The sequence below is a fragment of the Saccopteryx bilineata genome, chromosome 6 (genome assembly GCF_036850765.1).
Source record: "Saccopteryx bilineata isolate mSacBil1 chromosome 6, mSacBil1_pri_phased_curated, whole genome shotgun sequence".
In the NCBI taxonomy this organism is placed as follows: domain Eukaryota; kingdom Metazoa; phylum Chordata; class Mammalia; order Chiroptera; family Emballonuridae; genus Saccopteryx; species Saccopteryx bilineata.
The window spans coordinates 156,226,528-156,240,349 of NC_089495.1; the positions used below are offsets into that span (position 1 = coordinate 156,226,528).

General features: G+C 50.4%; 1 protein-coding gene across 2 annotated transcripts in view; it reads right to left on the reverse strand.

The window, feature by feature from the left end:
• Positions 1-13,822, reverse strand: part of LOC136307896 (regulator of G-protein signaling 9) — a 55,600-nt gene continuing 41,778 nt past the window's right edge. For both annotated transcript variants that reach the window (XM_066234898.1, XM_066234897.1), the window contains 5 exons: positions 12,768-12,883; positions 10,532-10,619; positions 8,624-8,762; positions 4,136-4,221; positions 1-1,481 (listed from right to left, as the gene is read on the reverse strand). In XM_066234898.1, coding sequence (XP_066090995.1) covers positions 1,307-1,481; positions 4,136-4,221; positions 8,624-8,762; positions 10,532-10,619; positions 12,768-12,883 — 604 coding nt within the window. In that variant the 3' untranslated portion in view covers positions 1-1,306. The remainder of the gene's footprint in view (positions 1,482-4,135; positions 4,222-8,623; positions 8,763-10,531; positions 10,620-12,767; positions 12,884-13,822) is intronic.

The window sequence follows — 13,822 nt, forward strand, 5'->3', positions numbered from 1 at the left end:
TTGTTTCCTTTGGTTTTGTGCTGCTGTTTTATTCTGCTCAAGGGAACCACGAGAAGAGGCGAACAGAGCATGGAATGGAGCAGGTGTGTTGACATGAGGACACAGTCAGATTGCTAATGAAAAGCCAAGCAGACAGAGCAAAGACATGTAATTCATTTTTCATCCTGAAACTGAATGAGAAGTCAAGTGAGACCTTGTGGCCACCTGAATGCCTACTCCCTGGGAGCAGGCAGGTGAGGGGACAGCTGCGTTTAGGTCCAGTGTGCAGTGTGCCATCGCCCTTCCAGTCCCTTCTCATTCACCCTTCCCTCACTGTCACCAAAAGCAAATGAGCCACGTTGGTCTCATGAAGAAAACTCCACATGGGCGAACACATCATCTCATTCGTCACAGCCCAGCACACCTCATGTTGAACAGACCCTTACTTCAACCGTAAAAGTCAGGGCCAAAGGGTTGACCAGTCACTCCACTACTGTGAGTCAGCCCTCTCACAGGCACTGCAGACAGACAGGACATCAACGCCTTAATCTCCTCCCCTCAAATATAACCTAAGGGTCCCCAGAGATCTGGGAGGGCTGCACTGCAAGGCTGGGAGGGCGGGAGAAGTGAGACAGTGGGTACACCTCGGGACACGCCCTACACGGTAAAGGGGAACGAATCACTGTATCAGACACTGACAGATACAGGCGTTCTCCGCATTATGAACGAGATAGGTTCCATAGGTCTGAAAATGTTGAAGTATTTCTATGCACAGAAATGTAAAAATAAATACTATGTTAAGACAAACATCTGTCTATGTTGCATTTAATAGGTAAATATACCTGTTCCAACTTACATACAAATTCAACATAAGAACAAACCTGCAGAACCTATCTTGTTCATAACCCAGGGACTGCCTGTATAAGAAAGCACAAACTTCACGACCACAGAGAGACCATGGTGGTGGTGGTGATGATGGTGCTATACTTGATCTTAGCCAAAAGGCCGAGAAGGGCTGCTGCTGCTGCTGCTGCTGCTGCTAGAGATATGACGATGATGCTGGTGATGATGGTGACAGTGATAGCGAGGAGGACAGTGGTGGTGGTGGTGTGGACAGGGGTGAGGATGATCGTTATGGGTGGTGGAGTGAGAGAACGGGCTCGAGCTGCTGTGGTGTTGGGAAGCGCACCATGAGGGAGGTCAGAGACTACGGGGTGAACCCGTCTACCCACCGCCCCACTGACGGGGAGTGGACTCTTCCAGACTCTGACCCTGCCTTTGTTTGCCTCCCCCCAGAGCATGCCCCGCCACCCCCAGAACTGGAGCTTTATTTAGGAGGCAGCTCTCTTTTGAGTTGGCTCCTACGGTCCAGCTTGCTCATGACCTGGGTGATGTCCACCGTGTTGGCTGCTTCTCGAGCCTTTGCTTCCTCCTCCAGCTGCCTCAGGATGACGGGGCTCAGGCTGGAGCGCAGGTGCCGCCGCATGAACGGGAGACTGGAGCTGGAGAAGGGACAGGGCTGGCGGTTAGCAGAGAGCCCCACGGCTTGCCCCACAGTGACCTTGTAACTCCTGGTTTGGAGGCAGGGCTGGGAGGCCAGAATCTGGACTGGTTGTCTCGTTCTCCTGGTGACATGCAGGTGGGGCTCCGGGAGGTGTGTCCAACCCTAGCTCTTCTCTCTTCCCTTGGGACACGGGACCAGAGTGAGACCAGAGTGCCAGCAGGTTTAGTTAGGCACCAGGAAGACCCCTTGGAGGGTGACGACTGGACACACCTACCATCTACAGAAGTCAGTTTGTCCTCTGGACTTCTTGTAGGCTCGAGGAAGGAAGGTGTGGACACAGGAAGCCCAAGGGTTCTTGTGTCAGGGAAGAGCGGGAGCATCTGTTTTCTAAAAGCCAGGGTTCTGGGAAGGAAGGAGAGAGCTGCCCTCTTTGAGCGGTCAACGGGCAGAGAAAGGGCAGAGGGGCCTGAAAAGGGTTGGTCAGCTGTTGGCACTGTGCACAGGAACCAAAGGACCAGGATTTTCCTCAGATGGTACACATGAGGTTCTGAAACCAAACTCCCTCAACTGTGGCCCCGGAAGCCAGGACCAAGCTGCGGTGTCTGAGTGATACAGGGGTTAGTGCGCGGTTAAGCTACCCACAGGCCTGGAAAACAGGCATTTTAGCAGCAATGGCAGACTTGAAACCTAAGGCCTCCCCACATCTCTGGGCTGCGTCGCCTACAGAGCTCTCTACTCACCCCAGCGGGGAAGAGGGCTCCCTGACCGTAAGTCATGCCTGATGCTGGCTCTCCCACCAGAGCTGCTAAGGGAAGGCTGAGCTCGATTTAACTGGTTCTGGAGAAATTAAGTTTTATACACTGTCTTACACCTGCACATCACGGGACGGACTCACACTCAGCACAGTTCCCACACAGTCACAGCCGAGCATCACACGGTACGAAAGCATTCCCACCCGTACTGCTCCCACAGCAGCAGTGACAACGCCGCCACCAGAGCTGCTCCTGTGGTCTCATGCCACCATGGCCCTCAAAGCACCCGGGGTGCCCAGGAGAAGGCCCCGCTGATTCCTCGGGTCTGCCCTGACGCACAGAGTATCTGGAGAGAGCAGTACAGGACTGCACTTCTTTCCTGCCTGCTTTCTGGCAAAACTTGTGGAGCGATTATGGCTCTTTCTTGTGGCTTAGAGAAGCTTTCACATCCCCAGGGACACTGAATTCCCTCCCTTACTGGGTAAACCTAGAAGAACAGCACCCCAAAGGCCTACTTTCTCTCCTTTTCGTAATAGCACCATTATCCTCCGGAAGGAAACAAGCTGGGTTGTTTTTTAAGCTCCTTGGAGAAAGGCTCTGGTCCAACCACTCCTCTTTTGAATTGACTGGACATGCTGGGTAAGAGCCCTGCATGGTCTGAGCAGGCGAACACAAGCATTTACTAACAACGGGGGGGGGACAGGACACGCATGGGCACTACGAAAATATCTGCCAAGGTCCCATGTCTTCGTTCAAGTAATCATTTAGTTACTCTTCTGAGTCTTCAATCCCCACCGAGCAGAGAATTTCCATCAATGTGTCACAGAATTTTTAAAACATGCACTACCAGACTATTTAGTCAGGGGTACTGACCTCTTTTTCCTTAGATCGTCAAATGCAAATATGACAACGGCCTACCCAACAATAGCTGTCAGCTGTGAATGCCCTGTCTCAAACCATAAATATATAGGTCATATAATAGAGTTGTATCTGACTGGTTACATTGCATGAAAAGGTTGCATCTGATTGGTACCAGAAGTCCTTATAGACACCTGATTTTTTTTTAAAAAGTCACTGATAAGCAAAAAGGATAGATAATTGCTATTATTTTATCTGTAAATCAATCAAAATTATACCAATCTTTTTCAAATCGGCAAAACATATTTTTTTTTGCTATGCCACAGAATTTTAGTAATTAGTTTATTTGTGCCATGAGATGAAAAAGGTTGCAAATCATTACCATAGAAATTCCTTTTCCCAAAACAAAGAGTTCAAACCACCACCTCAGAACATTATTTCCTTCTCTGCCCTGGGGCTCTGCCGGATGAGCTGTCCTACCTCTCCAATGAGGAAAGAGAGAATGAAGGCACTAATGAACAGACAGTAAAAGAGTCCCCGAGAATACTTAGCATGTCGCCGTTTCTTTCCCCTAACAACCTACCATTTTTTCTTGGGGTACCATCTGCTATTCTCTATAAGGTCCAAGGACACAAGGGTGTGGCTAAATTAATCCCTACACAACACATCGGTATGGAAGTAGGAAACTGGAGCAATTGAAAAAAGCAGTAAGTTGCCAAAAAGATAAAGAAAATTTTTATAAAATAAAAAAATAATACTAACAAGTTGCTTCTATTTGTGCTAAGGGTCATTATGAGTCTGGTAAGACTCTTTCAAAGTGGCACAAGGCTAACAAAACTTCCTGGCAGTAATGCCTAAGGACCTCTTGCTAGGGTGATTTCAGCATATGACACCAATGCGGCAATCTCACCCTGAGAAATACTTCCCAGGCCCCTAGTATTTTCATCAAATGTCCCTACCATGGGCGTGGGGCTGAAAGAGACTCTCGCTTCTCTGTAAACAAAACGTCAGGCAACTGGCCATTACAGACCGCTCCACTCACCCTCTCTTGGTGGTTTCTTGGGGTTCGATGGCTTTGGCCAGCATTTCCTTATAGATTGGAGATTTCAAATAGCGAGCATAAGAGTCCTAGTGGGCACAAGAGAAAAACAGTCCTTATGAGAGGGAAGGTGTCAAATTAAAGGCACACGCGCTGCCGCCAGGCCCACCCGCGCTCAGCAGTGAGACGGCAAGGTTAAAGCAATGTATCCCCTTGTGTGGAAGGCATTTCAGTGTGGGTCCAGAGCATCAGATCTCAGGTGTGGTCCCCAGACCAGCAGCGCCATCTTCCCCAGGCAACATGCTAGAAATGCACCTTCTCAGACTGCCCCGACCTACTGAATCAGCAGCTCTGGGGCAGGGCGGGGGCACCACCTGAGTCTTAACAAGCCTCCGGGTGCTGCTGCTGCACTTTAGGTTAGATCATTGGAGTGGTAGCCCCCACCTTAACATTCATTTGGGGGTTCTTCAGTGAAGCAAGCAGGAGACAAAAGGACCCCTGCAGCCTACCTGTCCCACCCAATACCTTCGTCCAAGGAAAACAAGCCCCCCGAGCATGGAGCCCACTGCAAGCCCACTCACCTCCCTTTCTGCTATGAATTTGGGTGTCAAGGTAAGAGAACACCAAACAAAGACCTAGGTTCAGACTCCACCTGGGTGGCTACTTCCCAGCACCCGGACAGGCTCAGAGCCGTCCCTTCAGGAACGCTCACTACCTCCAAGCACCCTCAGAAAATTCCAGTCACAGCAAAACGGAACAAAGCCCACAGCGACAACCAGGGGCCCAGAGTTTTTCCTATTTTTTGAAGGAGTGCCATTTCAAGGACTGAGTGGTGACAGTGAACGTCACAGGAACCAGGACAGTCTGGGAGTAGGGGTTAAGGAACCACTGAATCACGTTGAGTTCATTGTCATAGGACAGCGGTTCTCAACCTGTGGGTCGCGACCCCGGCGGGGGTCGAACGACCAAATCACAGGGGTCGCCTAAAGCCATCGGGAAATATGTATTTTATTTTAAAATGTATTGTATAATAAATATGTATTTTCCGATGGCTTTAGGTGACCCCTGTGTTTTGGTCGTTCGACCCCCGCTGGGGTCGCGACCCACAGGTTGAGAACCGCTGTCATAGGACATGGCCTGTAGTGACACACAGTCCGATAAGCACTCACAGGTGGGCAAAAGTAGGTTTATAGCTGTTCATACGGAAAAAGACGTGCAGGTTACGATTGTTGCCTTAGTTTTATTCACTCCATGTTTCAATACTCGCTGCTGTCGGCCTCCTTGGGCCCACCCCTGTATATGTCATCATTAAGCTGCCCATGATCTGTCTCATTCTGGCTGGTATCTGGCCTCCCTGGCTGCCTCCCTAAAAGGTTGTATGAAAAAAAACACATTTTTAAGGATCAAAAATATATTTTTAAAATGCATAAAGGAAGACCATTATTAAAGAAATCCTGCTATAAATCTTCTTGTAAAGTAAACCCGGAAAACCCCACTGATGAAAAATGTATGGTAAAAAAACATGGCTAATCTGGCTTGGTGAAAATTTGAAAGCATTACATATTTTCAAAGCAAAGTAAAACTAGTTCTTTATAATACAGTAAATATAAAAGACTAAGTAAAAGAAATATAATAAGGAAAACTAATCTTTTTTAAAAATTAAAACAGCATTCACACAAACCTATATCATATACTGAAGTTTCTAGTGCTACTTGGCCATCAAAGGAATAATTGCCGGCTCTGGCCAATTGGCTCGGTGGTAGAGCATCGGCCTGGTGTGTGGATGTCCCAGGTTCAATTCCTGGTCAGGGCACTCAGGAGAAGCACCCATCTGCTTCTCCACCTCTCCCCCTCTTGTTTCTCTCTCTCTTCCCCTCCTGCAGCCATGGTTTGATTGAAGCAAGTTGGCCCTGGGTGCTGAGGATGGTTCCATGGCCTCCACTTCAGGCGCTAAGAAGAGCTCAGTTGCTGAGCAACAGAGCAACGCCCCAGATGCGCAGGGCATCATCCCCTAGTCAGTTTGCCGTGTGAATCCCAGTCAGGGCACATATGGGAGTCTGTCTCTGCCTCCCTTCCTCTCACTGAATAAAAAATTAAAAAAAGGAATAATTGCCATGATTCAATGAGAAGTTGAAGCCACTGAAGAAGTCTCACTGGGCATGGGACCAAGCCGCAACCTAGCAGGCTAAATGGGAGCTCCAAAGCTAGCAGGCTAAATGGGAGCTCCAAATTCTAATTTCTTTTTTTTTTTTTTTTCTGTGACAGAGACAGAGAGAGAGAGACAGAGAGAGGGACAGATAGGGACAGATAGGATAGGAGAGAGATTAGAAGCATCAATTCTTTGCTATAGCACCATAGTTGTTCATTGATTGCTTTCTCATATGTGTCTCGACTGGAGGGCCACAGCAAAACAAGTGACCCCTTGCTCAACCAGTGACCTTGGGCTCAAACCAGTGACCTTGAGCTTCAAGCCAGTGATCTTTGGGCTCAAGCCAGCGACCATGGGGTCATGTCTATAATCCCATGCTCAAGCCAGTGACCCCATGCTCAAGCTGGTGAGCCTGCACTCAAGACAAATAAGCCTGCACTCAAGCCAGATAAGCCCGTACTCAAGATGGTGACCTCGGGGTTTCAAACATGTGTCCTCTGCATCCCAATCCGACGCTTTATCCACTGAGCCATCTCCTGGTCATGCCCCAAATTCTAATTTAAGAAAGCGATTGAAATAATATAGAGATAACTATGTATGATGCCCAGTGGGTAGTAGAAACATCAAGAGGATCACTTTGTAAAGGACATGATTGTCTAACTACTGAGCGTACACCTGAAACTAATACAAAGTAATATTGAATGTCAACTGTAATGGAAAATAAAATTTATAAAAAACAAAAAATAATAATTAGACCCTGGCCGGTTGCTCAGTGGATAGAGCGTCAGCCTGGCATATGGACGTCCCAGGTTCTATTCCTGGTCAGGGCACACAGGAGAAGCGACCCCTACCTCTCCCCCTGCCCTCTCCCTCTTCCTCTTCCCTTTCTCTCACTCCTCCCCTCCTGAAGCCAGTGGTCCTACTGACTCAAGCTTGGCCCCAGGGGCAGAGGATAGCTCTGTTGGTCTGAGTGCATCAGTGTCAGGGGCTAAAAACAGTTCAATTGATTTGAGCATCAGCCCCAAACAGAGGCTGCTGGGTGGATCTCAGTCGGGGTGCATGCACAAGTCTATCTCACTATCTCTCCTCCTCTCACTTAAAAATAAAAAGAGGCCCTAGCCGGTTAGCTCAGTGGTAGAGTGTCAGCCCGGCGTGTGGACGTCCCAAGTTCAATTTCCAGTAGGGCACATAAGAGAAGTGACCATCTGCTTCTCCACCCCTCCTTTTCTCCTTTTCTCTCTCTCTCTCTCTCTCTCTCTCTCTCTCTCTCTCTCTCTCTCTCCTCCTCTCGCAGCCATTCCTTGATTGATTCAAGCACATCAGCCCTGGGCACTGAGGATGGCTCCATGGAGACTCCGCCTCAGACACTAAAAATAGTCATCTGAGCCTGACCCCAGATGGGCAGAGCATCTGCCCCAGACAGGGATTGCCAGGTGCACCCCAGTCAGGGAGCATGCGGGAGTCTGTCTCTCTACCTAAAAAGTTCTCACCTAAAAAAATAAAATAAAATGAAAAAAAAATTTTTTTAATATTTTAAAATAAAACATAATAATAGATGCTATGTAACTTCCATATCAAAGGAAGTAGAGAAAAAATATTTTTAAGTGACTCATTTTTCTTTCAACTTTTTTTTTTTTAACAATGTCCTGAAAATTCCCACCATGTTCACTTTTGATTAATAACCCAGAAGACAACCTGAATTCTCACAGGGCTTTACTATATAGTTACACACACCAAACCCCCCATGTGCTATCTCTGCTCAGGGCCAGGGCCGCCAGAACAGTCAGTCACCATTCTGCAGCAGAGTTTGAGGGCTCAGCCTTCGGACTCCAGCAGACACAGTTTGAATCTGGGCTCCCCTCTGGTGAGACCCTAAGCAAACTACCAGACTCTGGAGAAGCAATTCCTTCCTTGGGAGTGGTCTTTGACACAAAGTTGTACTCTCTGCCCAGTGACAGCACCCTGAAAGCCCTCAGTAAATAGTCCTTCTTAGAGCAACTTTGTCACCAGTGTCGTTACTGCCTGCCTGTGACGCTCCAGCAGCGTGAGAAGCCCATTGACACACACACACAGCATCTACAGGAGGTCCTCCCCAGCCAGCGAGCTTGGGGGCTCGAGGAGGTCAGACAAGAGCCCATGGGGGACCCTGGGGTGCCCGAGAACCCTCAGGGGCTCTAGAGCATCCCAGAAGTAGACCGCTGACAGTTCTGCATCCCAACACCAGCACAGCAGTAGCCACAAGTCACCTCCCTGTTTCCCCATTTCTAAAGGATCTTCCAGGAACCTGGAGAGAGAAGAGCTGTCTGGCCCCAGAGTGTCATCAGCAAAGACTCCCCGCCTACCTTCTTCATGAGCATGTAAATGTGGGTTTGCGCGGCATCCAGCACGTAGCGGTGAGGGTGCCTCAGCCCCTTGACTGTGATGTCCATGGTTTTGCCATCTATGTTGATCCACCGCCGTGCCCCAGGGGCCAGGAATAGTCTGGGGACGGGAGGGAAATGTCAGCAAAGGCCCTCTCCCAGGTGAAAAGCAGCCCCTCGTAAGGAGACATTAGGAGTTTGAACAGGTTGTCAAATTACCATTTCTTAGAAGAAAACAGCCATGCCAATATGGGGAACGTGAATGGTTAACTTTGGTGTTCCTGATGTCCAAGAGAGAGAGAAAACAGCTGGAGTGACGCTAGCCGACAGGGTGACGAGCCCAGCCTCTACCTAACCTAACGCCTCTGCTTCTCGACTCTCCCGGATTCAGGGCGAAGCACCTCCAAGAAGGTGTGCCAGGCCTCTCTCTCCCTCGGCCCCTCTAGATGTGTCTGGAAATGGATCTCAAATGCTGAGTTGGGAGGGGGCCCATGACTCCAGCACCCTGGGGTTTGATGAGTTGCTTATCCTTGCCAGCGGCCCCAGGAAGAACCCTACTTGGCCACACTTCCAGAGTCCTGCGGCTCCACCAGGGATTGCAGGAGCTCTTTGATATCTCCCACTCTGACTTGCTGAGATGTAGAAATATGTGGGAATTGGGCCACCCGCCTGTGCTGTAGGAGGCTGATGCAGAAGATGGAGGCGACAGGTGTCCTTCAGCAGATTTGGGAGATTATGAGTTGTGTGTGGGTCACTGTGTGCAAGGCAGTCAAACCCCCTTGTCCTGGGGAAGGATGTCAGAGGACCCTCCTGGACCACCCCCACCCACGCACCCACCCATTTCTCTTGCTGTGCAGAGTTTTCCCTTGTGAGGAAGAGGAGGGCAAACGTTTGAGAAAGTGCAGGAGCCTCTAAGTACGAGACCTCAGCGCTCTCTCTTCAATGTTGTTAGTGCCTCTCTGGAAACAGGATGCCACATTCTGAGTCCTTTGGAAGGAAGGACACCAGAGGTCCAGAGGGCAAAATGCTCAGAGGCAAGGGCCACCTGGCCTGCTGCCCGGTGGTTGCAGACAGCTGGTTCCAGCCCAGCATGGTGGCTGGGCATCGGAAACCACCGCCGAATGGGTGAGTGTGAGCTAAATACAATGGGTCCTCAGAACCCAAAACTGGTGTCCCCTGTGGCCAGTACAGAGAAGACCAGCAGGGATGTGAGCCCAGCAAGACACGAGCACCCTCCAGGCTGGGGGAGGAGGGGTAGGTGCAGATTCAGCAGCTGGGCACCTTGGCAGTGCTTGTGGTCTCGTCCCACCTGCCCTTCCCTCTGCACCTGGCCATCAGAGGCAGGGCTGGCCCTGCTGGATGGACAAACACCCTTGGCTCATGGGTGATTGGGAGGAGAGGCAAGCTGGAGGGGGACAGACTTGTTGTTACACTGAGCAAGTAAGGGCTAGAGCCAGTCACAGTGAAATACGAGTTGTGCCCGCATTTGTACCCCAAGCTGGGCTCACAGTCCTGGACACTCAGGGGATAGTCCCTCCCCCCATGAGCGTCACTTCTCTAACATGGCCTGAGGAATAGGTTTTCCCTCCTCACCTATTCTCTCTCTCTCTCTCTCTCTCTCTCTCTCTCTCTCTCTCTCTCACACACACACACACACACACACACACACACTCACACACAAACACACACACACCTCTATCTCTAAGGAGACCTAAGGGGCTTTAGTCAAAGACAAAGAACTGTAATTCAGGGCAGCTTGCTTTTTTAACTCCTAAGCACGTTCCCCCAGGATCGGGGGAATCCCTCCACAGTAGCAGCAAGCTATTTATAGCATGGCAGGCGCAGCTGGGGGGGGGGGGTAGGCTCTCCAACAACGCGGTTAATCCTCACTTGTAAATCTCCTCCGCTTTCTCCTTGACCTTGGACTGATCTCCATACTTCAGATCCTCACAGGCTTCCCAGAATCCCAGGTTCTCCCCTGCACAGGGAGGAGGGGAGTCCATGCAGGCAAAAGCCAGGCAGGAAACAAGCGGGGAGAAGAAAAGAGAGAAGAAGAGGAACGGGTCAGCTGGGATAGAGTCAGTTCCCTGGCGCAGGAAGCGTCTTCCATCTGCAAAGTAAGCCCTGGCATATCGTGGGGCCGGACAAGACAGCAAGCCGCTGCACTTCCAGGGCCCGGGAGAGCATTGGCAGCCTAGGGACTGCTTTGCGCATGTTCTTTGAAATGAACTAGATGGGCACCGCCACGTTTGCAGCCATACTTGTCTCGTGTGGTCACTGCCCTTTCCCCGAGGATACACAGCTCAGCTCACGTCCTCCCCAGAGGCTGCCATGTTCCTTCCTGTCCTCGAAGTTAGCTGTGGCAAACATGCATTGCTATGAAGGGCCCCGTGGACTTCGCTCATGTTCAGTGACTGTATGTGACATCTGCCTCCTTTGGGCGTAAAGGTTCTGTACTTTAGAGCCCCTGACAGGGAACGTTCCAGCCAAAGGTCTGAACGAAGAGGCTGCCCAAGCAGCGACGCTGACAGACGGGCTCTCGGAGAAGATCTGGCTACTAGGGGGACTTCCTGGAGGGTCAGTCACCTGAGCCAGAGAGACTCGGCTCCTCTGGGCCAAGAAGAAAAGCCAGACCTTCTCAACCCATCATCTCCTTCCAAATGGTCCTCTAACCATTTATCCCCAGCACCCAGAGTCGTATGAACACCCAGGTACAGTTAGCCCAAGTGGCAATTTTTGCCTGGGAAAAAAAAAGGTGATCACACCAATGGACGACAAGTGTCTGTGTTTGCATGGGTGTGTGTGTGGTGTGTGCATCTGTGTGCATGGGTGTGTATGTGTGCGTGAGTCACGGCATGCCTCTACGTAGGAAAATGAACGAGAGCCAGGAGGATCCCGGTCAAGGTGCCTGCAGGAGTCTGTCTCTCTATCTCCCTTCCTCTCACTTGGAAAAGAAGAAAAAGAAATGTTTTTAATTAAATGAGAAAACTGATGATTCACCTGCCCTGTTCATACCCGAATGACTATTTAAATTATGCAGGGAAATCTTTCCCACAGATTTTGTTGGGAAGTAATGCGTAGGTGGGATAAACTCAGGGTGTGGTTTTCAACTTTGCCACTAGATGGCACCCTATCCACTCATTCGCCAGTTGCTTCTGTGGGGGGAGGGGGTTAAAAGCACTCCCCTTCCCCAGCCATCCTTAGTGAGTTCTATCATACCGTGGCAATTAGGCTTGATTAGAGAGAAGGGTTTGCACCAGCGAGTCAAACAGGCTAATGGCATGTCTCACGGGGTTAGTATCAAGAACAACCCACAGACCAAGTGGATCTTGGGGAATATGCCACTGAGTGCTGGGGCTCAAATGTGATGCTCCCCAGAGCTGGGGACTGGACTTGGTAAGGAAGTAAATGAATCCCCAAAAAGTTATTACTTCAACATAAGGGCAGAACCCCACGGAATGCTCAGCCTAATGACATTGGTCCGGTTCTGACCTCCGGTTGTCCCAGATGTTGCCTGGCGTTGTGTATTTCAGAAGTTACAGGTGCCTGCCACGCTGAGACATCCAGAGATGACATATATTCTGAACTGCGGCTCCAGCCACCCATCAAAACCTTTACCCTCCTGAGGCCCTGATGTCAGCAGAGCACCGCACGGTCTCCGCGACGGCCACAGATTAGAATCACCAGGGGCATTTCCAAACCTTGGAAAATTCCACCCCACAAATAAATTAAAAAGGAGCCTCTGGAGATGGGACTCAGGCAAACATGTTTTAAAATAACATCAGGTGAATCAAGTGTGCAGCCAGGGTGGAGATGCACCGAGCACACCGCGCTCAAGAACGTCAGGTCGTGAAACAAGAAGAGAACGCTTGCTTTGCAGCCTCCCTTCTTCTCTGGTGTTCCTGAGGAGTCGCGCTTGGCAGCAGGGGCTATGGGAGCTCCTGGGCTGGGGTCCCGAGGAGGGAATGGGGACGGCCAGGGGGGATGAGGTGCTTGGAGATGTGAACAACACTAGTATGAGACAATGAAAATCTCCGCCCAGCTGAGAGGCCCCCTTGGAAACCCAATGCTAGACATTACAGAGTGTTTCTAAAAGCAACATCTTTAAAAAAAATCAAAGACGCACCACTGAATTCTTTCTTGAGAAAGTACTGGAAGCTCTGTCGACCCTTGGGGTCTCGGATCAATTCACTGAAGTTGATGGCCCACCGTTCCACTCGCATCTTGGTTGGGACTTCCACCCTGCAGGGGCGACAGTTTATAAATGCTGTGCAGGTGGTGGCCCGGATGGGAGTGCGGCTTCAGTTCCCGCTAACCCGCACTAGCCCCACAGCCCAGAGCTCCATCCGACCCCCCTCCACCCTCATTTCTGGAAAATGTACAATCCAAGCAATCACTTGTTAGGAAAATGCATCCTCAGATAAGTTCCCTGAGCCTCCATTCAGGAGTTGACCACCTGGAAGATGAGAAGGACCACTACAGGGGACAGGGTCACACTCCTGTCTGTTCTCTTAGCCTTTGGGGCAAAAGAACATGAAAGCCTACGCCAGGGCCTATACTGACGGCCCAGCAGAGGGTCAGGCTGCCACACCAGCTCAGGAGAGCATTCTAGAACAGCACTGGTGACGGGTGCTATAGCCACTGCCACCCTCTCGATCCTGTCACCCCCACACAGCTGTCCCTTCACCATGGGAGCAGACGGCCATCTGCTGGGAGTTGCTAGTTCTTCCTGTACCCGCCCTCAGGCCACATGCCCCCCACCCCAGGGTGACCCTGTTTGTCATCTGTGCACCCTCGCCCAGAACTTTCTCTAAGATGCAAGTCCTGTTACACTTCAGTGTTTTTTTGCTTTTTGTTTGTTTGTGTTTTTTTGACAGAGAGAGAGAGAGAGACAGGAAGGTAGAGAGATGAGAAGCATCAATTCTTTGTTGCGGCACCTTAGTTGTTCATTGATTGCTTTCTCATATGTGCTTTGACTGGGGGGCTACAGCAGGCAGAGTGACCTCTTGCTCAAGTCAGCAACCTTGGGTTCAAGCTGATGAGCTGTGCTCAAACAAGATGAGCCCGTACTCAAGCTGATGAACTCAGGGTTTCGAACCTGGGTCCTCTGCATCCCAGTCCAACGCCCTATCCACTGCACCACCGCCTGGTCAGGCTCACTTCAACGTTTTGAAAGGTCTC